This window comes from Oncorhynchus tshawytscha, linkage group LG08 (genome assembly GCF_018296145.1).
Source record: "Oncorhynchus tshawytscha isolate Ot180627B linkage group LG08, Otsh_v2.0, whole genome shotgun sequence".
Lineage (NCBI taxonomy): Eukaryota > Metazoa > Chordata > Actinopteri > Salmoniformes > Salmonidae > Oncorhynchus > Oncorhynchus tshawytscha.
The window spans coordinates 79,609,351-79,636,850 of record NC_056436.1 but is presented as its reverse complement, the minus strand read 5'-3'; the positions used below and the strand labels follow the sequence as shown (position 1 = coordinate 79,636,850).

The following is a 27,500-nucleotide window of genomic DNA, read 5'->3' as shown; positions in this document are numbered from 1 at the left end:
CTATATATATACTGTATATATCTCCCTCCCTCTCTCTCTCTCTCTCTCTCTCTCTCTCTCTCTCTCATTCTCTGTCTCTGTCTCTCTGTTTCTCTCTCTCTCATTCTCTGTCTCTGTCTCGCTCTCTCTCTCCCTCTTCCTGTCCAGTGATGATGTGAAGACAGTGTAGTTAGTTGCATTCCTCTTCCAGCAGCTTGTGATTAAAGGTATGTGAGAAGTGGTCTTGCCGTTAAGGAGGGCACTGGGATTCAGTACGGGGTCCTAGCACCATGGCTGCTGCTGTTTATACTGAGCAAATGAGTCTGAGCTGTGAAGAGAAGAGATACTATTAGAGAGAGATGGAGGGAAAGAGTGTGGGGGGGGGGTGGAGGGGAGAGAGGGATGCATGGAGGGGAGGATTAAACACCAGCCCCCTCTGCCTCTGGGCATCCATTTTTCCTCTCTCTCTCTCTCTCTCTCTCTCTCTCTCTCTCTCTCTCTCTCATCTTTCAAGTGGTTAACATCCTTGACATCTGGCTTCTCTCCATGGGATGCTGTGCATGTCACCGACCTGCACAGGCAGGTCATCGGTGATACAAGGTCAGTATTCGGCATCCATCCATGTCTGAGAATGTCAGGAGATGACGTGGAAACCGGTCACTAGGGGCAACAGTGAGCGCCATTACCTTCAAGTAGGCTTTGTTGTTGTAGATGGACGTAAGCATCTCCCTCTGATTCCAAAGGTTGCATGTTCAAATCCTGTTTTAAGCCTATCCCAAACCTTAACCCTTACCTTAACCATAACCATCAGAGTTAATGTCTAACCTTAAACTTGGAACAATAAAGAGATGTAACCAAACAAATTTGGCATTTGGAACAACTGACGTGAGACTGTGAGAGCTTGTTGGTCTTGCTAACACACACACACACACACACACACATACACACAGGCCATTGTCCTGTTGAGAGAGACAGCCACAGGAAAACTCCATGGGAAAGCAGGACTGGAGAATACACTCACACGGTACACATGCACTGACATCTATACACACCATCTTATAGGCTTTTAACACAACGATATGATCTGCTGTGTTGAGCCAAGGCCTCTTATTAGTGTTCTGTTCCATCTGTGTCCACAGTGTTAATGTTGCTAATATTGCTAATGTTGCTATGCCATTGTTTCTGATGACCATATCAACGATTGCAGTTTCCTGCACAGCACTGAAAATCCTACCTCTCCCGTCTGTGAGAGGTAACCGTTGGGTCCTAAGCAGAAAAACAAAAACAATCACACACACACACACGTGGGTTTAGAGGCTTTGCTCAATTTACTTCTGTAATGTGCAGTTCAGTCAGATGCTCTTGCAGAATGCACATCTTACCTGTTGTTTTTCCGGAAATGTCTCACAATAGATTCCACTGTTGAGCGTTGCAGATTAGGCTGCATTTTTTAGATGTGGAATATATTTCAATACAGTGTCACTGTAGAAATGTAGCAAATTGCTGATTTATTCAATGTTGTGTTATGTTAGATTTTGCACTTAAATGTAAGAGTTTTGAAAAGAGTATATAAACATGTGAAAATGTTGGCCTGTAGTTACATAGTTTTGGTGGTGGTTGGGTCTGAGTGAGAAAATAATTAGTGAAATTTGAAAGATGTGCCAAAGCAATGAAAAATTATCCACAGTTTAGCCCACATAGACTGCTGTTGTTCACACTGTCAAGAGTTTTGAAAAAGTGAAAGTATTGAGAAATGGGTCCTAGCGATTGTAAAAAAAACTTTAATGTTGTTAATGTTGCTAATGCAGTCAGGATTACAGATCATTTGCATCAGTCCACTCACTGCTCACTGCAGGAGTTAGAGGTTATTACAGTTACACACCATACCCCATACACCACACACCACACCATACCCCATACACCACACACCACACCACACACCATACACCACACACCATACCCCATACACCATACACCACACCACACACCATACACCACACACCACACCACACACCACACACACACACCATACACCACACCACATACACCACACCATACACCATACACCACACACAATACACCATACACCACACACTATACACCACACACCACACACTATACACCACACACCACACACACACCACACCATACACCACACCACACCACATACACCACACACCACACACACACCATACACCACACCACACACACACACCATACACCATACACCACACACCATACACCACACACTATACACCACACACCACACCACACCACACCATACCCCATACCCCACACACCATACACCACACACCACCATACACCACACCATACCCCATACACCACACCACACACCATACACCATACACCACTCACCATACACCACACACCATACCCCATATACCACACACCACACACCACACCATAACCCATACACCATACACCACACACAACACACCACAACCATACACCACACACCATACACCACACACACACACCACAACCATACACCACACCCCATACACCACACACCACACCATACACCACACACCATACACCACACCATACACCACACACTACAAACATACACCACACAACATACACCACACACCACAAACCACGCACCATGCACCACACACCACAAACATACACCACACAACATACACCACACACCACACCATGAGCAAAATTTGAAACAAAATGATTTTAATATATTGATCAACGGTTAATCAAATCAAGTTTATTTGTAGAGCACATTTAAAAACAACTGTAGCTGACCAAACGTGCCGTACAGAGTACAACACTGCCAAATGGTGGGCACACAATGAAATAAACCAAAGCACATCAGATACAATGGATAAGAGAACATAGAAGTCAAAACAGGGCAACAACAATGGTAAGATACTATTATGGGAAGAGCAGAGTACATAGAACTGGTGCTCACCTGATACACAGGGGAAGCAGGTCTACCAATCCTTTACTTTGAGTAGAAATACCCTGATAAAATACAGGTAAATTAGAGACTTATCAGATGCCGGTTAATTTTGGCTGTGGCTAGATTTAATTTCCCAGCCTGAATACAACTGAAGAAGTCTTGAACTCAACATTTTACTGAAGTATTTGCTATTAAATTTGAAGGTTTTGTAAACCTATCAGATGCTTAATCATTTTAATCAACGTAAACCTCATCAGACTCCTCACTCTTTACCGCAATCACCCTCTTTGCATGATCCATGAAGTCTGGCCTCCTGCTCCTGACTGTACTGGTGCCACAGCATCCCAGCCTTTATCGGATCATACTCCCTGATCTCTGGAGAGGACAGCTGGACCATAAGGAGATCTGACAGTGTATCAGACTTTAGGTTGGACCGCCAATCGGTTTTCACCTGTTTCATGGTATTTAAACCTCTTTCACATTCAGCTGTGGAGGCAGGGAAAGACAGGAATCAGGTCAACCATTGCCAGCAAATCAGGGCAGGAATCAGGTCAACCATTGCCAGCAAATCAGGGCAGGAATCAGGTCAACCATTGCCAGCAAATCAGGGCATGAAGGCGGATGGCTCCTGTTGACACGGATTCAGGACATCTTCTGCAGGGACTAGGGCTCTTGGTACATCAGCACCTGTGGGCTTCTGCTATGGTGATGGTGGACCTCTGCAGACAGGCGGACAGGTTGCTATGGTGATGGTGGACCTCTGCAGACAGGCGGACAGGTTGCTATGGTGATGGTGGACCTCTGCAGACAGGCGGACAGGTTGCTCAGGTGTGTTAGTGTGTCATGCAGGAAGCCACAGAAACGGAGAACAACAGCCTCCATCGCTGTACTGTAGTATTTCCTAGCCTTGGCCTGCTGGACACCTCGAACATTTTGGGCATCAACAGATTGAATCTGAAATACATAAAGAACAAAGACATACAAATAGACAATTAATTGCTGTCCATAAAAAACTATATTAGATATGACAGATTTTATCAGTGAATAAAGCATTGAAACATGATGATACCAATTGTAACCGTGTTTGTTGTTATTTACTGAACATTACATATTGATGATGACTTTTGGAGTACTTAACATAGTAATCTAGAGCCACTACCTATTCCAGGTGCTGGACAAGCCCCTGGTAACCTCGCAGGAAGTGGTCCAGTGCACGCAATAGGTGTCCTACCCATCAGGTCCCGCCAATTCTGGTGGGCACCAGTGGTGTGTGCCCAAGAGCCTGGAAGCTGCTTACCAGGTTTGCCCTGTTCAGTGGACTGGTGTGGTAGAAGGTGTAGAGCTCACTGAGGAGGTCTTCTACTTTCTGAAACATCACGTTGAACCAGATGGCATCAGAAAAGGTCAGTTCAAGGCGGTGTGCCATACAGGGGATGCCGATGATGTTAGGCCCTGCCCCCCTTCAGCCAGCTGACCACACCATTCTTGGCTCCGGTCATCACAGCAGCTCCATCTGTTCCCAGAGCGACCAACTTGCTCCCCCACTCATCACACACTCCCTCCCCATGATGGCACTGATGGCGTTGCTTATGTGTGCCGCGTCTGCCTTCTCCATTGACTTGATGCCAACAAACTTCGACGGGATCTTGCCCTTGTGACAGAATCTGACATAAACTAACTCCTCCTCTTTTACAGAACTGTCTGTGGAGCCATCTGACATGATGGAGAGAAATTTGGTGTTTTTCAAATTCTCTCTGATTGTTTATCCTCTGCAATATGGTGCATAAACTCTTCGACCTGCTTCTCATCTCTATATGTTGAGCCCACAGCGATTCCTTTTTATTTTACATCCAAACTGCAAGAATCAAACATCAAATGAATTCAATAATAATTAAATATACATGTTATCCAATATAGCATATAATCACGTTATCCAATATAGCATATAATCACGTTATCCAATATAGCATATAATCACGTTATCCAATATAGCATATAATCACGTTATCCAATATAGCATATAATCACGTTATCCAATATAGCATATAATCACGTTATCCAATATAGCTGGCAGTTGATTGTGATAAATTAGCCTTCTACCATTTGTTTACTTAAGGATCAACACTATAAGGCTGGTAAAGTCAATTGTGTCACAATGCTTTAAAATGTAGGAGACAAACATCAAAATAGAATGTTCCAGAGCCATAGGAAAGCATAGAGATCCATGTCAGCATCAGTAGGCCAATGATGTTATGGTATTTATACACTATTTTGAGGTGAACCGAAGCTTATCAAGAGGTGAGAAATAACCTCCAGTACTGGACCATGTCTGTTAAATAGACTTGAAAAAACTAGCTTAAAAAGTGCTAGTCTAGCTACAAGAGTAACAACATTTTCACTCCCTCACACATCCACTCCAAGTCAGGAAGTGGTCTCCCCTTCTTACCAATGGCATGGGGCGGCAGGTAGTCTAGTGGTTAAAGCTTTGGGCCAGGAACTGAAAGAGTTGCTAGATTGAGTCCCCGAGCTGACACGGTAAAATATCTGTCGTTCTGCCTCTGAACAAGGCACTGTTCTTAGGCCGTCATTCTAAGTAAGAATTTGTTCTTAACTTGACTTGCTTGGTTAAATACAAAAATGTACAGTCCTAAACATTATCTTCATCTTTGTGCTGGTCTACTCAGACATTGCAATTAGTGGTGTCAAGAGGAGAGGCTCCGATTGAGCCCTTGGAACACAGACACACAGGCAACGTGACACTTGCTGTGTTCATGGTCACGAATGTTCTCCAGCTTTGTTGTTTTATTTCCGATGACAAATGAGTTGTTTCTGCTTTTATCTTTAGCATACTGGTGACACACAGAACAACTCATCACCACAGCCTCAGCATCATACTGTAGCCAGCCTCTTGAGACTCCTTTATCTCCAAACCTCCATTTCTCACAAAATATATATATATATTAATGTGATTCGTCCTCCTCTCGCGACGGTGAGTTTTAGTTTCAAAGGTTGACTAACTCCAGGTAAATGTCGCCACATAACAGCCGGGGCGGCACGAAACCCTAGTGGTTAGAGTGTTGGACTAGTAACCAGAAGGTTGCAAGTTCAAACCCCCGAGCTGACAAGGTACAAATCTGTCGTTCTGCCCCTGAACAGGCAGTTAACCCACTGTTCCTAGGACGTCATTGATAATAAGAATGTGTTCTTAACTCACTTGCCTAGTTAAATAAAGGTCAAATAAAAAATAATGAACGGTAGCTAGCAGCAGACCCGTGGCAAGTGAGCGATGTCGAGTAGCTGATGTCCCGTGCGGTAAACAGTGCCGGGGACACTAGAGACAGTGTGTGGCTGGCAAACATGAGTCATTTCCTCCGAGCCATTATGCCAGATATTCTATCACATTACTATTTTGGTACAAACATTTACCCCCCAGTGTGGCAAATAGCCTTCTGAGATTTACTCGCCAAATGGAAAATCTACCCACATTTGTCGCTTGGCGGGTGTTAATTTCGGACCTTTGATCACACACCATACACCACACATACACCACACAACATACAACACGCACGCACACACACATACACCACACAACATACACCACACACATACACCACACAACATACACCACACACACACACACACACATACACCACACACACATACACCACACACACACAGATACACCACACAACATACACCACACACATACACCACACATCATACACACGCACACACATATGCACACACACACACAGTCACACACCACACACAAAAATACACACTGCACATACATACACCACACAACATACACAACACACATACACCACACATCATACACACGCACACACATATGCACACACACACACAGTCACACACAAAAATACACACTGCACATACACACACACACAACATACACAACACACATACACCACACATCATACATATGCACACACACACACACACAGTCACACACAAAAATACACACTGCACATACACACACACACACACGCACACACACACACACACACACACACACACACACACACACACACACACACACACACACACACACACACAAACAGATAATTCATAGCAGTGCACCCACAGCTTACTGTAGTAGTTAGGTGTGAGTAATGATATTTAAAACTCAGGGGAGGCATAATCACTGGCTGTCTATATGTTTTATGTATGGGGTTTAGGTGGAGGGGAAGGATGGTTCAGCTCATTATCTGTCTATATGTTTTATGTATGGGGTTTAGGTGGAGGGGAAGGAGGTTAAGCTCATTATCTGTCTATATGTTTTATGTATGGGGTTTAGGTGGAGGGGAAGGATGGTTCAGCTCATTATCTGTCTATATGTTTTATGTATGGGGTTTAGGTGGAGGGGAAGGATGGTTAAGCTCATTATCTGTCTATATGTTTTATGTATGGGGTTTAGGTGGAGGGGGGGAAGGATGGTTCAGCTCATTATCTGTCTATATGTTTTATGTATGGGGTTTAGGTGGAGGGGAAGGGGAAGGATGGTTCAGCTCATTATCTGTCTATATGTTTTATGTATGGGGTTTAGGTGGAGGGGAAGGGGAAGGATGGTTAAGCTCATTATCTGTCCATATGTTTCTGTATAGGCGCCACTTTCTCAGTGTATTCTGTTTGGCTTGTCTCCAGCACCATTCTTCTCCAATACCTTTCATAGCGTACAGAGAAAATAACTACTCTTCTCTCTCTCTATTGTCCTCCTCCAGGTCTGTTCCACCGTGACATCATCCATAGTTGTCTTTCTTATGCTGCTATGGTTACATAGGCATTCTAACCATTAGGTCATCTCTACCTCTCCAGGTCTGTTCCACCGTGCCATCATTCAGAGTGGCTCTGCCCTGTCCAGCTGGGCGGTCAACTACCAGCCTGTGAAATACACCCGTCTGCTGTCTGAGAAGGTGGGCTGTAACGTTCTGGATACCCTGGACATGGTGGACTGTCTGAGGAAGAAGAGTGCCAGGGAGCTGGTTGAGCAGGACATCCAGCCAGCACGGTACCATGTGGCCTTCGGACCGGTTATAGACGGAGACGTCATACCTGATGATCCAGAGATCCTCATGGAGCAGGTGGGAGACCTCTGGGATAGTTTTGTTGCTTTGTTTGTTTCTTATTTGACTTTGTTTTTTTTAATATAGAACAGATCAAGAGGAAAAAACATACACACACAAACATTCCCATAATGGTAATAACGTAAAGTCAACTATTTACATAACAACTGGAATCAAATCTAGCTGAAAGTCAGTTGGCACACAAAATAATACAAATCAAGCTGAAACACATTTGGTTATTTCCACACAGGGAGAGTTCCTGAATTATGACATCATGCTGGGAGTCAATCAGGGGGAGGGGCTTCGCTTCGTGGACAACGTGGTCGACTCAGAGGACGGCATCTCGGGCAACGACTTTGACTTCTCAGTGTCGGACTTTGTTGACAGCCTCTACGGTTACCCAGAAGGCAAAGACACTCTGAGGGAGACCATCAAGTTCATGTACACAGACTGGGCAGACCGCGACAACCCCGAGACACGACGCAAGACGCTGGTCGCTCTGTTCACCGACCACCAGTGGGTGGAGCCGTCGGTGGTGACTGCGGACCTCCACGCCCGTTACGGCTCGCCAACGTACTTCTACGCCTTCTACCACCACTGCCAGAGTCTGATGAAGCCGGCCTGGTCGGACGCAGCCCACGGGGACGAGGTTCCCTACGTGTTCGGGATCCCCATGATCGGACCAACAGACCTGTTCCCCTGTAACTTCTCCAAGAACGACATCATGCTCAGCGCCGTGGTGATGACATATTGGACTAACTTCGCCAAGACTGGGTAAAGTTGTCCTGCTTTAGTACTTTCTATAAGATGGTTATTTCAATCTTACTCTAGGAAGTCTGCTTTTCTGTTCTACCTGATAATTCATTACATCCACCTGGTGTCCCAGATCTAAATCAGTGTCTGATTAGAGGTGAACAATGGGGGAAAAAAGCAGCGGAACTGGTTTGAGATCAGATTAGAATTAGAGGGTTCTATATCGTCAACAAGCGTCTGCCTTTGTTTAGTATTCTGCCTCACTGACTCTATCAGAGCCTTCAATATGACTATGTAGGAGGAGTCTCTGCCTCACTGACTCTATCAGAGCCTTCAATATGACCATGTAGGAGGAGTCTCTGCCTCACTGACTCTATCAGAGCCTTCAATATGACCATGTAGGAGGAGTCTCTGCCTCACTGACTCTATCAGAGCCTTCAATATGACCATGTAGGAGGAGTCTCTGCCTCACTGACTCTATCAGAGCCTTCAATATGACCATGTAGGAGGAGTCTCTGCCTCACTGACTCTATCAGAGCCTTCAATATGACCATGTAGGAGGAGTCTCTGCCTCACTGACTCTATCAGAGCCTTTAAAATTACCACCATGTGGGTCTCCCGGGTGGCGTAGTGGTTAAGGGCTGTGCCACCAGGGACTCTCGGTTCGCGCCCAGGCTCTGTCGTTACCGGCCGCGACTGGGAGGTCCGTGGGGCGACGCACAATTGGCTCAGCATCATCCGGGTTAGGGAGGGCTTGGCCGGTAGGGATATCCTCTCGTCGGGCACCAGCGACTCCTGTGGCGGGCCGGGCGCAGTGCACGCTAATCAAGGTTGCCAGGTGCACGGTGTTTCATCCGACACATTGGTGCGGCTGGCTTCCGGGTTGGATGCGCGCTGTGTTAAGAAGCAGTGCGGCTTGGTTGGGTTGTGTATCGGAGGACGCATGACTTTCAACCTTCGTCTCTCCCGAGCCCGTATGGGAGTTGTAGCGATGAGACAAGATAGTAGCTACTAAAACAATTGGATACCACAAAATACCACACACATAACACAAAGCAGCTCCATTTGGATGTCTCCTACTGGGAATCTGTTGTAAAAACTGAAATGTAATTTGACAATCTTCGTTACCAGATAAATATTGATCTGGTGGATGACCTGTAATCAATCTGCTTCCTGGTATTTACCCATCTCTTCTCTCTGATCTCTTCTCTCTGATCTCTGTGTGTGTGGGTGGGTGCTTGTGTGAGTGGGTTCATGCGTTCGTGCCTGGGTGTGTGTGTCTGTGTTTAAGTGTGTAAGGCATGAACCCGCTGGGCATGGTGACCTGTCTCTGTGAGGAGAGCAGGGTCTGACCCGCGGGGCATGGTGACCTGTCTCTGTGAGGAGAGCAGGGTCTGACCCGCGGGGCATGGTGACCTGTCTCTGTGAGGAGAGCAGGGTCTGACCCGCGGGGCATGGTGACCTGTCTCTGTGAGGAGAGCAGGGTCTGACCCGCGGGGCATGGTGACCTGTCTCTGTGAGGAGAGCAGGGTCTGACCCGCTGGGCATGGTGACCTGTCTCTGTGAGGAGAGCAGGGTCTGACCCGCGGGGCATGGTGACCTGTCTCTGTGAGGAGAGCAGGGTCTGACCCGCTGGGCATGGTGACCTGTCTCTGTGAGGACAGCAGGGTCTGACCCGCGGGGCATGGTGACCTGTCTCTGTGAGGACAGCAGGGTCTGACCCGCGGGGGCATGGTGACCTGTCTCTGTGAGGAGAGCAGGGTCTGACCCACGGGGCATGGTGACCTGTCTCTGTGAGGAGAGCAGGGTCTGACCCGCTGGGCATGGTGACCTGTCTCTGTGAGGAGAGCAGGGTCTGACCCGCGGGGCATGGTGACCTGTCTCTGTGAGGAGAGCAGGGTCTGACCCGCTGGGCATGGTGACCTGTCTCTGTGAGGAGAGCAGGGTCTGACCCGCGGGGCATGGTGACCTGTCTCTGTGAGGAGAGCAGGGTCTGACCCGCGGGGCATGGTGACCTGTCTCTGTGAGGAGAGCAGGGTCTGACCCGCGGGGCATGGTGACCTGTCTCTGTGAGGAGAGCAGGGTCTGACCCGCGGGGCATGGTGACCTGTCTCTGTGAGGAGAGCAGGGTCTGACCCGCGGGGCATGGTGACCTGTCTCTGTGAGGAGAGCAGGGTCTGACCCGCTGGGCATGGTGACCTGTCTCTGTGAGGAGAGCAGGGTCTGACCCGCTGGGCATGGTGACCTGTCTCTGTGAGGAGAGCAGGGTCTGACCCGCTGGGCATGGTGACCTGTCTCTGTGAGGAGAGCAGGGTCTGACCCGCGGGGCATGGTGACCTGTCTCTGTGAGGAGAGCAGGGTCTGACCCGCTGGGCATGGTGACCTGTCTCTGTGAGGAGAGCAGGGTCTGACCCGCTGGGCATGGTGACCTGTCTCTGTGAGGAGAGCAGGGTCTGACCCGCGGGGCATGGTGACCTGTCTCTGTGAGGAGAGCAGGGTCTGACCCGCGGGGCATGGTGACCTGTCTCTGTGAGGAGAGCAGGGTCTGACCCGCGGGGCATGGTGACCTGTCTCTGTGAGGAGAGCAGGGTCTGACCCGCTGGGCATGGTGACCTGTCTCTGTGAGGAGAGCAGGGTCTGACCCGCAGGGCATGGTGACCTGTCTCTGTGAGGAGAGCAGGGCCTGACCCGCTGGGCATGGTGACCTGTCTCTGTGAGGAGAGCAGGGTCTGACCCGCTGGGCATGGTGACCTGTCTCTGTGAGGAGAGCAGGGTCTGACCCGCGGGGCATGGTGTTCTGACTCTGTGAGGAGAGCAGGGTCTGACCCGCTGGGCATGGTGACCTGTCTCTGTGAGGACAGCAGGGTCTGACCCGCGGGGCATGGTGCTCTGACTCTGTGAGGACAGCAGGGTCTGACCCGCGGGGCATGGTGCTCTGACTCTGTGAGGAGAGCAGGGTCTGACCCGCTGGGCATGGTGACCTGTCTCTGTGAGAAGAGCAGGGTCTGACCCGATTGGTGACCTGACTCTGTGAGGAGACAGGGTCTGACCAGCGGGGCATGGTGACCTGACTCTGTGAGGAGAGCAGGGTCTGACCCGCGGGGCATGGTGCTCTGACTCTGTGAGGAGAGCAGGGTCTGACCCGCGGGGCATGGTGCCCTGACTCTGTGAGGAGAGCAGGGTCTGACCTGACGACACAGCTGTCACTGACCCCCTGACTACACAGCTGTCACTGACCCCCTGACTACACAGCTGATTACATCGTAATCACAGATTGTAATCCTTAGTGTAGACATCGTAATCACAGATTGTAATCCTTAGTGTAGACATCGTAACCACAGATTGTAATCCTTAGTGTAGACATCGTAACCACAGATTGTAATCCTTAGTGTAGACATCGTAATCACAGATTGTAATCCTTAGTGTAGACATCGTAATCACAGATTGTAATCCTTAGTGTAGACATCGTAACCACAGATTGTAATCCTTAGTGTAGACATCGTAACCACAGATTGTAATCCTTAGTGTAGACATCGTAACCACAGATTGTAATCCTTAGTGTAGACATCGTAACCACAGATTGTAATCCTTAGTGTAGACATCGTAACCACAGGAGGAGGGTCCATGCTGTACACTTTTAACACTACAATGGGGAGTGAACAAGCCAAGTGCACACTTTAGTGTAGGAGACACAACCCCAACCACAGATGTTAAATAATGAAGTGACCCAGATTGCTCTCTCTCTCTTCCTGTTGCTGGGTGTCAGTCTCTCTTCCTGGTCCTGTTGCTGGGTGTCAGTCTCTCTTCCTGTTGCTGGGTGTCGGTCTCTCTTCCTGGTCCTGTTGCTGGGTGTCAGTCTCTCTTCCTGTTGCTGGGTGTCAGTCTCTCTTCCTGTTGCTGGGTGTCAGTCTCTCATCCTGGCCCTGTCGCTGGGTGTCAGTCTCTCATCCTGGCCCTGTCGCTGGGTGTCAGTCTCTCATCCTGGCCCTGTTGCTGGGTGTCAGTCTCTCATCCTGGCCCTGTCGCTGGGTGTCAGTCTCTCATCCTGGCCCTGTTGCTGGGTGTCAGTCTCTCATCCTGGCCCTGTTGCTGGGTGTCAGTCTCTCATCCTGGCCCTGTCGCTGGGTGTCAGTCTCTCATCCTGGCCCTGTTGCTGGGTGTCAGTCTCTATAGAGGATACTGTAATTTGTGCAACACCTTCTGAAGACACCCAGAATGCATGTCACAACCTGGATCATAGCAGCCTGGATCACTCACCCCCAAAGCCTTTTCTCCTCCCTCTCCCCTCCCTCCTCCCTCTCCCCTCCCTCCTACCTCTCCCCTCTGTCTCCCCTACCTCCTCCCTCTCCCCTCCCTCCTACCTCTCCCCTCCGTCTCCCCGCCCTCTGTCCCTCTCCCCTCTGTCCCTCTCCCCTCCCTCCTCAGTCTCCCCGCCCGCCCTCCATCCCTCTCCCCTCCCTCTTCCATCTCCTTGCCCTCCATCCCTCTCCCCGCCCTCTGTCCCTCTCCACTCCCTCTCCCCTCCCTCCTCCCTCTCCCCTCCCTCCTCCCTCTCTCTCCATCCTCTGTCACCCTCCCTCCTCCCTCTCTCTCCTTCCTCTCTCTCCCCTCCCTCCTCCCTCTCCCCTCCCTCTCCCCTCCCTTCGTCCCTCCCTCCTCTCCTCTCCTCCCTCCTCCCTCCCTCCCTTTCCAATCCCTCTCCCCTCCCTCCTCCCTCCTCCCTTCCCCTCCCTCCTCCCGCTCTGTGTTATCCAGAGAGCCAGAGATGTAATTGAATCTCAGACACACCAGGCTCTTCCTGTGGTGTCTTTTATTCTGCTTCAACTACAACATTCTTCTTTTCTAATGACTTGAATAAGTGACACATGTTACAATACACTTCCTCCAGAACATATTGTCAAACCACCCTAACCCCCACCTCGCTTAACAAACCCAGAGCAGCCCCCTTCACTACATTCCCATACCCCACATAGCTATACAGACAGTTACAAAAGCCCAAACATTATTAAATCAAATAGGTACTTCCTATTATAAATATATTACAACATCAAAGATGTGTCTTCCTGCTTCCTGTGCTGTCTGTCTGGGGCTGGTGATTACTTCCTGCTTCCTGTGTTGTCTATCTGGGGCTGGTGATTACTTCATGCTACTACTGTGTCTGTGTGACATGTGCGTGTGTGTGCGCGTGTGCGCGTGCGTGTGTGTGACATGCCGCTCACGTTGTGTGTGTTTGTGTGTATATGTGTGTGTATGTGTGTGTACGTGTGTGTGTGTGTGTTGTGCAAGTACTGGCTAGGTAGTTAGTAATCACAACACTGTCGAGCATAGACTTCTCTCTCTCTCTATTCCTCTCTCTCTCTTTCTCTCTCTCAGGTCCCTCTTTCCTGTCTCCTCTAATTTGTTGTCTTTCAAGGGAACTCTGAGAATGTAGTGGAGGGAGGTGATTCAACTCTCCACTTAGGAAACCCAGCCGCATACTTGTTTAACATTCTTAAGGAATCCAAGGGAGATGAACTCTATAGTATAGAGACTTGTTCTGGCTTAGTTTAACACATTATCATTGATTCGTTTTTAGTCACAGTGGTAAATGGTTCACATTTACCTACACATCTATGAAGACAATTAAGGAGTACTTCCATGATTTTACGAATTTGGATATTTGTTTTCTAACCTTGAAAAGGAGACTAGAAACAAAAGTCTTTCATATGTAAAACTGCTGAACTATCACTTTAAACTCTGTGATTTACTCTTCCTGTTGTTGTTTGTTGTTTATTAAACAACATTCCCTGGTGAGGTTAATGAAGTGATGTCATCAATCATTACTCTCAGAACACCGTTTCAGAACACCACAACCAACCGCCTGACCTCTTCTCCTGGCTTTCTGATCATTTCAGCATCTATCCACCTCTCCTCTCCTCTTCATCTATCCACCTCTCTTCTCCTCTTCATCTATCCACCTCTCTTCTCCTCTTCATCTATCCACCTCTCCTCTCCTCTTCATCTATCCACCTCTCTTCTCCTCTTCATCTATCCACCTCTCCTCTCCTCTTCATCTATCCACCTCTCCTCTTCATCTATCCACCTCTCCTCTTCATCTATCCACCTCTCCTCTCCTCTTCATCTATCCACCTCTCCTCTTCATCTATCCACCTCTCCTCTTCATCTATCCTCCTCTCCTCTTCATCTATCCACCTCTCTTCATCTATCCACCTCTCCTCTTCATCTATCCACCTCTCCTCTTCATCTATCCACCTCTCCTCTTCATCTATCCACCTCTCTTCATCTATCCACCTCTTCTCTTCATCTATCCACCTCTCTTCATCTATCCACCTCTTCTCTTCATCTATCCACCTCTCTTCATCTATCCACCTCTTCTCTTCATCTATCCACCTCTCTTCTCCTCTTAATCTATCCACCTCTCCCCTCCTCTTCATCTTTCCCTCTCCCCTCTGTCTCTCCTCTTATCCCATCTCCCCTCCTTCCTCTCTCCCTTTGTCCCCAATATCCTGATTTGCATTAGAGAAACTCAGGAAATGGAGTGTCTTGTTAAGGAAAGTGTGTGTGGGGGGGCATTGATTGGCTACTGTGGTGCAGGCGGAATGTTAATAAGGGTAGAGAGAGACAGGTGGAAAGGGGAGAGGGGAGAGAGAGAGAGACAGAGACACAGAGAGACAGAGAGAGAGAGAGAGAGACCGAGAGAGAGACAGAGACAGAGACACAGAGCGACAGACACAGAGAGAGAGAGACACCGAGAGAGAGAGAGAGAGAGAGAGAGAGAGAGAGGGACAGAGAGAGCAAGAGAGAGAGAGAGAGACACAGAGAGAGAGAGACAGAGACACAGAGAGACAGAGAGAGAGAGAGAGAGACCGAGAGAGAGACAGAGACAGAGACACAGAGCGACAGACACAGAGAGAGAGAGACACCGAGAGAGAGAGAGAGAGAGAGAGAGAGAGAGAGAGAGAGAGGACAGAGAGAGCAAGAGAGAGAGAGAGAGACAGACACAGAGAGAGAGAGAGAGCGACACAGAGTGAGAGAGAGAGACACAGAGAGAGAGAGAGACACAGAGAGAGAGAGAGAGAGAGAGAGAGAGAGAGAGAGAGACACAGTGAGACAGAGACACACAGAGAGACAGAGACACAGAGACAGAGACAGAGACACAGAGAGACCGAGACGGAGAGCAGGTGAGGCGGCGAGTGAGGGGGGTATGACACATGTTAGCTGTCACTCAACTAATGCAACCAATCAATAGCCTCCATAATGAGGAGGGGACAGTGACCTGCTGTGTCCTCCAACACCACAGCACGCCCCAAAGTCACACCGCCTCGCCATCAATTAGCCCGCCGAACCCAAGCCTGCCATTAGGATCCACAAGCCAATCACAGCCCCTAGCTTCTCGTACACTCACACATGCAAACACACTCACATCCACTCAATTACAAGCGTGTGTGTCTGTAAAGGGTGAAAGCTGCCTGATATTAAGATAGTGTGGCTGGAAAGGCACAGTCGGTCCTTCAGAGCAGGCAGAGCAGGCAGTGCAGGCAGAGCAGGCAGTGCAGGCAGAGCAGGCAGAGCAGGCAGTGCAGGCAGAGCAGGCAGAGCAGGCAGTGCAGGCAGAGCAGGCAGTGCAGGCAGAGCAGGCAGTGCAGGCAGAGCAGGCAGTGCAGGCAGAGCAGGCAGTGCAGGCAGAGCAGGCAGTGCAGGCAGTGCAGGCAGTGCAGGCAGAGCAGGCAGTGCAGGCAGTGCAGCCAGTGCCGAAAGCAAACAACATTAGCTTGGGTGTGTTTCTTCTTGTCTGAACATGAATTCCAATTAGGTGTGTTTTGTACTTTGTGGGTTGTGTTCCAAACAGCACCCTATTCCCTACATAGTGCACTACCCCATGGTCCCTGGTCAAAAGTAGTGCACTATATTAAAGGGAATAGGGTGCCTTTTGTTACCTGCTAAGTAGATAGACAGGGGGTAGACTGGTTACACAACAACGCCTGGAGAAATAGGCCTTGACTCGACTCCGCATAGTAGAGCAGTGAACATCAATCCCTCTGATGGAACTCTTGTCTTAGGTTAGGTCCTAAATGGCATCCTATCCCCTTACAGTGCACTACTTTTGACCAAAACCCGACATGCCCTGGTCAAAAGTAGTGCACTACCTAGGGAATAGGAACACATTACGGAGGCGGAATAAATCTAGAGCACGAACTCACCGGGGCCTTGTAGGGAAAATAGATCTGGTCTTTCTTCGTCCTCTCTCTCTCTCTCTCCTCTCTGCCCCAGGCTTTCTGACCGTGTCACATTTAGTGACGACTACGTCCAGCGCTTCTCATTCCACAGCGATGGAACAAAAGGAGGAGGAAGTGCGTCTCATAACAAATGAAAAGATAATGACATTCATTCTGTCCTCCCTTATCTACCTGCTCCCATCCAATGGAGGATGGTTAGTGTAGGAATAGAGAACTGTTCACCAAGATCATTAAGTTAGGAGGTGGTGATGAGAGGGAGGTGGTGGAGGTGGAGGTGGTGATGAGAGGAAGGTGGTGGAGGTGGAGGTGGTGATGAGAGCGAGGTGGTGGAGGTGGTGATGAGAGGGAGGTGGTGGAGGTGGAGGTGGTGATGAGAGGAAGGTGGTGGAGGTGGTGATGAGAGGGAGGTGGAGGTGGTGATGAGAGGGAGGTGGTGGAGGTGGAGGTGGTGATGAGAGGGAGGTGGTGGAGGTGGAGGTGGTGATGAGAGGGAGGTGGTGGAGGTGGAGGTGGTGATGAGAGGGAGGTGGTGGAGGTAGTGATGAGAGGGAGATGGTGGAGGTGGAGGTGGTGATGAGAGGGAGATGGTGGAGGTGGAGGTGGTGATGAGAGGGAGATGGTGATGACAGGGAGGTAGTGATGAGAGGGAGGTGGTGGAGATGGAGGTGGTGATGAGAGGGAGGTGGTGATGAGAGGGAGGTGGTGGAGGTGGTGATGAGAGGGAGGTGGTGATGAGAGGGAGGTGGTGGAGGTGGTGATGAGAGGGAGGTGGTGATGAGAGGGAGGTGGTGGAGGTGGTGATGAGAGGGAGGTGGTGATGAGAGGGAGGTGGTGGAGGTGGTGATGAGAGGGAGAGGGAGGTGGTGATGAGAGGGAGGTGGTGGAGGTGGTGATGAGAGGGAGGTGGTGATGAGAGGTGGTGGAGGTGGAGGTGGTGATGAGAGGGACTGACGGGGAGACGAAGGACTTTAGGGTTTATAGCACAGGCCTTCAGATGACTGACCATATGAAAAGATCACACACACACACACACATACAGTATATATATATATATGACAGACACACACACATACAGTATATATATAAATATATGACATACACTCACACATACAGTATATATATATAAATTGCACACACATACAGTACATATATATATATATATATATGACACACACACATACAGTATATATATATATAAATTACACACACACATACAGTATATATATATATATAAAATTACACACACACATACAGTATATATATATATATATATATATATATATATATATATATATATATATATATATATATGACATACACACACACATACAGTATATATATATAAATTACACACACACATACAGTATATATATATATGACATACACACACATACAGTATATATATATATAAATTACACACACACATACAGTATATATATATATGACATACACACACACAGTATATATATATAAATTACACACACACATACAGTACATATATATATATATATATATATATATATATATATGACACACACACATACAGTATATATATATATAAATTACACACACACATACAGTATATATATATATATATATATATGACATACACACACACATACAGTATATATATATAAATTACACACACACATACAGTATATATATATATATATATATATGACATACACACACATACAGTATATATATATAAAAATTACACACACACATACAGTATATATATATAAATTACACACACACATACAGTATATATATATATATATATATATATATATAAATTACACACACACATACAGTATATATATATATATGACATACACACACATACAGTATATATATATATATAAATTACACACACACCTTAGTGGCTCAGCCATATGAAAACATCACAGTTGAGCTGAAAGGCTCTTAAAAAGATTGCTTTTATAGATGTAATAATCCTGCTCTCTCTGAGCCAAGACACACACACACCGACAGACACACACACACACACACACACACACACCGACAGACACACACACACACACACACACACACAGACACACCGACACACACACACACCGACAGACACACACACACCGACAGACACACACACACTGACACACACACACTGACACACACACACCGACAGGCACACACAGACACCCCCCCCACGCTCACACACACACACACACACCGACAGACACACACACACCGACAGACACACACACACACACACACCGACAGACACACACACACTGACACACACACACCGACAGACACACACAGACACCACCCCCCACACTCACACACACACACACACCGACAGACACACACAGACACCCCCCCCACCCACACACACACACACACACACACACAGACACCCACACACCGACAGACACACACAGACACCCCCCACACACACACACACACACAGACACACACAAACACAGACAGACAGAGACAGACACCCCCACACACACAGACACACACACACACACACAGACACAGACACACACACACACAGACAGACACACACGCTCACACCCCACACACACAGACAGACACACACACACACAGACAGACACACACAGATAGACACACACACACACAGTCAACGCACCCAGCCACAGCCAGCGGACTTAAGTGGAAGACCTGACAGCACAGAGGCTATCTGGTAATGCTGTGCTGTAGAGCACGGAACCCTATCACACACCCAGGGGTTAAACCAGTGATGTATATTAACCCTGGATTGCTGGTGCTATGTATTGGCCAGTGAGAGGCATTGAAGCCAACGGTCGGCCATATTGGCATTCCCCAGAAGAAGCAATCCTCCATAGGAATGAATGGAATTCTACATTTTTTCAATTAAATGTTTCAAGGAGAAAAGTACATGTATTTAAATATTTGTTGTTGTAGTGGGGACAGTAACATTAGTCATCTCCAAAAATTATATTTTAAGGAAAATGTTTTAATATGTTTACAACAAAAAATTATTACGTAATATAATGGAATGCATTAAGCTGACCGTAATAGAATAAACGTGGTACAAAATGAATGTACACATCAATAAATGCCTTTCTATAGCTACTGAAACATGTTTTACAATGATGAGGGAGAGCCAAGATGGAGGGACGGTGGCTTCAACACAATGATGAGGGAGAGCCAAGATGGAGGCACGGTGGCTTCAACACAATGATGAGGGAGAGCCAAGATGGAGGCACGGTGGCTTCAACACAATGATGAGGGAGAGCCAAGATGGAGGCACGGTGGCTTCAACACAATGATGAGGGAGAGCCAAGATGGAGGCATGGTGGCTTTAACATCATGATGAGGGAGAGCCAAGATTGAGGCACGGTGGCTTCAACACAATGATGAGGGAGAGCCAAGATGGAGGCACGGTGGCTTCAACACAATGATGAGGGAGAGCCAAGATGGAGGCATGGTGGCTTTAACATCATGATGAGGGAGAGCCAAGATGGAGGCACGGTGGCTTCAACACAATGAGAGGAGAGCCAAGATGGAGGCACGGTGGCTTCAACACAATGATGAGGGAGAGCCAAGATGGAGGCATGGTGGATTTAACATCATGATGAGGGAGAGCCAAGATGGAGGCACGGTGGCTTTAACACAATGATGAGGGAGAGCCAAGATGGAGGCACGGTGGCTTCAACACAATGATGAGGGAGAGCCAAGATGGAGGCACGGTGGCTTCAACACAATGATGAGGGAGAGCCAAGATGGAGGCACGGTGGCTTCAACACAATGATGAGGGAGAGCCAAGATGGAGGCATGGTGGCTTCAACACAATGATGAGGAGAGCCAAGATGGAGGCACGGTGGCTTCAACACAATGATGAGGGAGAGCCAAGATGGAGGCATGGTGGCTTTAACATCATGATGAGGGAGAGCCAAGATGGAGGCACGGTGGCTTCAACACAATGATGAGGGAGAGCCAAGATGGAGGCACGGTGGCTTCAACACAATGATGAGGAGAGCCAAGATGGAGGCATGGTGGCTTCAACACAATGATGAGGAGAGCCAAGATGGAGGCACGGTGGCTTCAACACAATGATGAGGGAGAGCCAAGATGGAGGCATGGTGGCTTCAACACAATGATGAGGGAGAGCCAAGATGGAGGCACGGTGGTTTCAACACAATGATGAGGGAGAGCCAAGATGGAGGCACGGTGGCTTCAACACAATGATGAGGGAGAGCCAAGATGGAGGCACGGTGTCTTCAACACAATGATGAGGGAGAGCCAAGATGGAGGCATGGTGGCTTCAACACAATGATGAGGGAGAGCCAAGATGGAGGCATGGTGGCTTCAACACAATGATGAGGGAGAGCCAAGATGGAGACACTGTAGCTTCAACACAATGATGGGGGAGAGCCAAGATGGAGGCATGGTGGCTTCAACACAATGATGAGGGAGAACCAAGATGGAGGCACGGTGGCTTCAACACAATGATGGGGGAGAGCCAAGATGGAGGCTCGGTGGCTTCGGGCATGGTGGCTTCAAAACAGTGGCCCCCTAACAGTCATCTAATGTGTATATAAATCATTGTTTTAAACCAAGCCCACAACGAGAGTAAAGGTTAGGATCCGAGTTCCCCACAATTCAGACAGCAGCAGGCCCATCGTTACAGAGGAAAGCAGCCTGCTTACCATCCACGCTGTGTTTGTGTATCGACTGTGAGTGTGCTTGTGTGTGTTTACCATCCATACCGCAACACAACAATTACCCAAGAATGTGTGTGTGTAATTATACAATGCAGGGAGTTGTTCTCTTATGCCGCAAATCAAATCAACTAAAGATGCCGCATTGATTTCTTTGTGTTGCCTAAATTCTACATGTTCACTTATACAGAGCCCGAGCCCCAACCAGCCAGCCAGTCAGCAAAAAGCATTAAGAACTAAAATCAGCAAAAAAAGAAATGTCCTTTTTTCAGGACTCTGTCTTTCAAAGATAATTTGTAAAAATCCAAATAACTTCACAGATATTCATTGCAAAGGGTTTAAACACTGTTTCCCATGCTTGTTCAATGAACCATAAACAATTAATGAACATACACCTGTGGAACGGTCATTAAGACACTAACAGTTTACAGATGGTTGGCAATTAAGGTCACAGATATGAAAACTTAGAACACTAAAGAGGCCTTTCTACTGACCCTGGAAAACACCAAAAGAAAGATGCCCAGGGTCCCTGCTCATCTGCGTGAACGTGCCTTATGCATGCTGCAAGGAGGCATGAGGACTGCAGATGTGGCCAGGGAAATAAATTGCAATGTCCGTACTGTGAGACGCCTAAGACAGCGCTACAGGGAGACAGGACGGACAGCTGATCATCCTCGCAGTGGCAGACCACATGTAACAACACCTGCACAGGATCGGTACATCTGAACATCACATCTGAACGGGACAGGTACAGGATGGCAACAACAACTGCCCGAGTTACACCAGGAACGCACAAACGCACAATCCCTCCATCAGTGCTCAGACTGTCCGCAATAGGCTGAGAAATGCTGGACTGAGGGCTTGTAGGCCTGTTGTGAGGCAGGTCCTCACCAGACATCACCAACAACATCGTCGCCTATGGGCACAAACCCACCATCGCTGGACCAGACAGGACTGGCAGAAAGTGCTCTTCACAGACGAGTCACGGGTTTGTCTCACCAGGGGTGTTGGTCGGATTTGTGTTTATCGTCGAAGGAATGAGCGTTACATGAGGCCTGTACTCTGGAGCGGGATCGATTTGGAGGCGGAGGGTCCGTCATGGTCTGGGGCGGTGTGTTACAGCATCATCGGACTGAGCAGCTTGTCATTGCAGGCAATCTCAACGCTGTGCGTTACAGGAAAGACATCCTCCTCCCTCATGTGTTACCCTTCCTGCAGGCTCATCCTGACACGACCCTCCAGCATGACAATGCCACCAGCCATACTGCTCTTTCATTGCGTGATTTCCTTCAAGACAGGAATGTCAGTGTTCTGCCATGGCCAGTGAAGAGCCCGGATCTCAATCCCATTGAGCACGTCTGGGACCTGTTGGATCGGAGGGTGAGAGCTAGGGCCATTCCCCCCAGAAATGTCTGGGAACTTGCAAGTGCCTTGGTGGAAGAGTGGGGTAGCATCTCACAGTAAGAACTGGCAAATCTGGTGCAGTCCATAAGGAGGAGATGCACTGCAGTATTTGATGCAGCTGGTGGCCACACCAAATACTGACTGTTACTTTTGATTTTGACCCCCCCTCCTCCTTTGTTCAGGAACACATTATTCAATTTCTGTTAGTCACATGTCTGTGGAACATGTTCAGTTTATGCCTCAGTTATTGAATCTTGTTATGTTCATACATATATTTACACATGTTAAGTTTGCTGAAAATAAACACAGTTGACAGTGAGAGGACGTTTCTTTTTTTGCTGAATTTAGTCTGGTCCAAAGCCCTTTAGTTCCCTAATGTGTGCATGGATTTAAGAGATCTCTCATGAATTGATCAGAGGGCCTAGGTACCTTTTATATAGTTTGCAATTTGGTAGATTGATCCTAATGGGGTAAGGGGAGAGGGGTTGGTGTCCAAAATGGCACCCTATTCCTGATATAGCTAGTGCACTACTTTTGGGGCCATAGGGTGTATGGTGCCATTTGGGACACAGCAGGGGGCCATTTGCGGTGTTATGGAGATGCCAGGAATTCCCATTAAGTAAGATTGACCTGGTCTCTCTGATTGGTTCTACTCTGTTCTATTCTCTGAGCTGCTGGGAGAATGCATAGACTACTGAGGAGGGAGAAAAAGGGGGAGGGATAAAGAGAGAGAGAGGGAGGAGAGTGAGCGAGACAGGGGGAGAGAGAGGCGAGGGGAGAGAGAGAGGGGGAGAGAGGGGAGGAGAGAGAGAGAGCGAGAGAGAGCGAGAGAGAGAGAGAGAGAGATAAAGAGGGAGAGAGAGAGAGAGAGAGAGGGAGAGAGGGGGATAGTGGGAGAGAGAGGGAGAGAGAGAAAAAAATAAGAGAGAGAGAGAAAATTAAACTAAGAGAGAGAGGGAGAGCTAAAGAGAGAGAGGGGGAGAGAGAGCTAGAGAGAGAGAGGGCGAGAGAGAGAGGGAGAGCTAAAGAGAGAGAGGGGGAGAGAGAGAGCTAGAGAGAGAGGGGGTGAGAGAGGGGGAGAGAGAGAGCTAGAGAGAGAGAGGGGGAGAGAGAGGGAGAGAGACATCAGGCTACTCTCCATTGACATCCTGTTCTGTTCAGTTCTCTGTCATGTAGCCTCCACTCTGACAGATCAATATGACCTTACCTCCACTGCCCAGCCAGGCGCTGCTCTGAAACCTAATTACTGATATTCAGCTACAAAGTCATCATAGTCAGCCTGTCAATATCCATCAGGGATCATTACTCACCTAATGAAATAGGTTATTTAGGGCTGCTTCCCTGACACCAGGCTACACCAGGGGGTTTGGCTACAGCCATCTCAATTTGCCTCTCTCGCTCATTCTCTCGCTCTCTCCCGCTCTCCTTCTCCCAGAAGCACTGACCTGAAAAAGGAAAAATTGACAGCAGAAAAAGAGGGAGGATGGATATAGAGTGTGAATTCTTCTGCTGTTGTTTTAATTCTGTGGGTTTTTGTGCTTGTAGGTTTTTCAACCGCCAACCGCCACACAGTGCCAGATAAACAATATAACAAAATCCCCAAATCCCAAACTAAGTTGGAGTCCTGAAGGCCACAGAATTCATAACCACGCACAGGGATATTACAATACTGTGATGTACTGTAGACCACATTCAGGGATATTACAATACTGTGATGTACTGTACACCACATTCAGGGATATTACAATACTATGAAGTACTGTACACCACATTCAGGGATATTACAATACTATGAAGTACTGTAAAACCCATTCAGGGATATTACAATACTATGAAGTACTGAACACCCCATTCAGGGATATTACACGTCTCTTAGTTCCTTAGGTCCTCAAACACCCTTAAAGTTGTTTCTCTGGTTTTGGTTCTATGAATTGTGAATCTATGAATCTCTCCACTCTCAAGGTTACAGTTGAGGGTTTATTTGTTCTCACAAAACCCTTTCCCCTCTACTGCAGAACCTAGCTCATAATGAACACTTCACAGATCTCTTCTCATCCAAACTCCCACTCCCTCTCAACATTGTACAGCAAGCAGACAACAAGGAGAACTGGGATTGTGGGAGAATGCCAAATGTTAATACAGTCAATAAATCAATAGGCTCCTGTAATTGAAATTGGTACCCATATGGGGTTAGCTAACAGTCAGTGAGTGAGCCAGCCAGCCAGCCAGCCAGCCTTCACTCCTCTCAAAAGAGAAACACTGACCCCTTCAGGCCCGTAGCGGAACTGCACACTCTGTCACGGCTTCACATCCCCGACCCGTTTTAGTGTTGATTAATAAGGTTAATTTTACATGAGGATACTGGATGTTAATGCTCACTGTGCCACCTTGTCTAAGCAATTACCAGAGAGGGCAGAGCTGCTGTTGGGTTATCAAACACAACAGCATTCCTCCTGAAGCTCAGCTATAGCATGCTGACGTATTCATGCAGCAGGCCAGCGGTAGCCAACCCTGGTCCTGAAGGACCGCAACTACTTCCTGTTTTTGAAGAAGACCAAGTGTCTTATTTCATTTATGCAATCACTGAACTGATCGATTAGCTCAGTTGGTCAGGTGTGTTGCCTAGTTGGGACAAAATCCCTGCAGTGGGCTGTGATACTCCAGGACCAGGGTTGTCTACCCTGCAGTAGGCTGTGATACTCCAGGACCAGGGTTGTCTACCCTGCAGTAGGCTGTGATACTCCAGGACCAGGGTTGTCTACCCTGCAGTAGGCTGTGATACTCCAGGACCAGGGTTGTCTACCCTGCAGTAGGCTGTGATACTCCAGGACCAGGGTTGTCTACCCTGCAGTAGGCTGTGATACTCCAGGACCAGGGTTGTCTACCCTGCAGTAGGCTGTGATACTCCAGGACCAGGGTTGTCTACCCTGCAGTAGGCTGTGGCATCAGGAATAGGGTTGTCTACCCTGCAGTGAAAAGGACCAGGGTTGTCTACCCTGCAGATGAGAACCTGTTTTTTGATACAGTAGGCTGTGATTGAGGTTGTTGATGGGATGGACCAGGGTGCACCAGACCTGGACCAGTTAAGAGGAACAGTGGGGAGGCCAGGGAGTAGTAACAGGACCAGGCAGGGATGGACCATTCATTGGCTTGTCTTGAGAGAGAGAACTCCAGGACCAGGGTTGTCTATTTGTAGGACCAGGGTGTCTATTTAGACATACCCTGCAGTAGGCGTGTACAACTAGGGTTGTCTACCCTGGATTATCAGGAATAGGGTTGTCTCCCTGCAGTAGGCTGTGAGTCAACATCTTCAAATGTCAATAGTATAAGGACCAGGGTGACCCTGCAGACGATCTTCTACCCTGCAGGGTACACAGGGTGAGACCAGGATACCCTAACGCTGTGATACTCTTGTCTCCCTGCAGTAATCAGGGACCCCAACAAGCCTGTTCCTGTGATACAGGACACTAAGTTCATCCAGGACAGGGTTGCCTACCCTGCAGTGGGCTGTGAAGGACCAGGGTTGCCTACCCTGCAGTAGGAGGTAGCCTGGATCTCCAGGACCAGGGTTGTCTACCCTGCAACCCCAGGACCAGGATCAGCTGTACCTCCAGGACCAGGGTTGTCTACCCTGCAGTAGCCTGAAGCCCCTGCAGTAGACATACTCCGGGACCAGGGTTGTCTACCCTGCAGCCACCAAGGTGGCCCCTGCAGTAGGCTGTGGCATCAGGACACCTGGTGCCCCATCTGTATAACCTCCACGACATGTTCCACTACCAGGGTTGTCTACCCTGCACCTGTACCACCACCCTGCAGGGCTGTCTCCAGGACCAGGGTTGCCCTGCAGTAGGCTATGATACTCCAGGACCAGGGTTGTCTACCCTGCAGTAGACTGTGATACTCCGGGACCAGGGTTGTCTACCCTGCAGTAGGCTGTGGCATCAGGAATAGGGTTGTCTACCCTGCAGTGGGCTCTCTGTTTCGTGAAAAGCTTCTGGCGATGAGAACCTGTTTTTTGAGGTTGTTGATGGGATGGTGCACCAGACCTGAGTTAAGAGGAACAGTGGGGAGGCTGGGAGAGTAACAGACAGGCAGGGATGCCATTCATTGTTGTCTTGAGAGAGAGAAGGCAGATTTGTAATGTATTTAGACATACTATCTAGTCAACATCTTCAAATTCAACTCTTCTACACCTGAGACCAGATATAACCTCCATGACATGTTCCAGGACACTAAGTTCACCACACCAAGGCTACCACCTGGTCTACCAACCCCCAGGATCAGCTGTACTCCATATCGGCCTGAAGCCCCGCGTCAGGGACATCTGGCCTTTAACACCTGGTGCCCCACCTGTATAACCTCCATGACATGTTCCACTACACCTCTACCACCACCAAGGTACTGCTACATCTCTTTAACTCACACCTGTATA

At 48.3% G+C, this 27,500-nt stretch overlaps 1 protein-coding gene across 1 annotated transcript in view; it reads left to right on the top strand.

The window, feature by feature from the left end:
- Nucleotides 1–27,500, top strand: part of LOC112239049 (neuroligin-3) — a 438,413-nt gene that overhangs the window by 408,620 nt on the left and 2,293 nt on the right. The window contains 6 exon segments of the mRNA XM_042326036.1: nucleotides 7,751–8,016; nucleotides 8,249–8,772; nucleotides 26,501–26,570; nucleotides 27,320–27,356; nucleotides 27,359–27,402; nucleotides 27,404–27,466. Coding sequence (XP_042181970.1) covers nucleotides 7,751–8,016; nucleotides 8,249–8,772; nucleotides 26,501–26,570; nucleotides 27,320–27,356; nucleotides 27,359–27,402; nucleotides 27,404–27,466 — 1,004 coding nt within the window.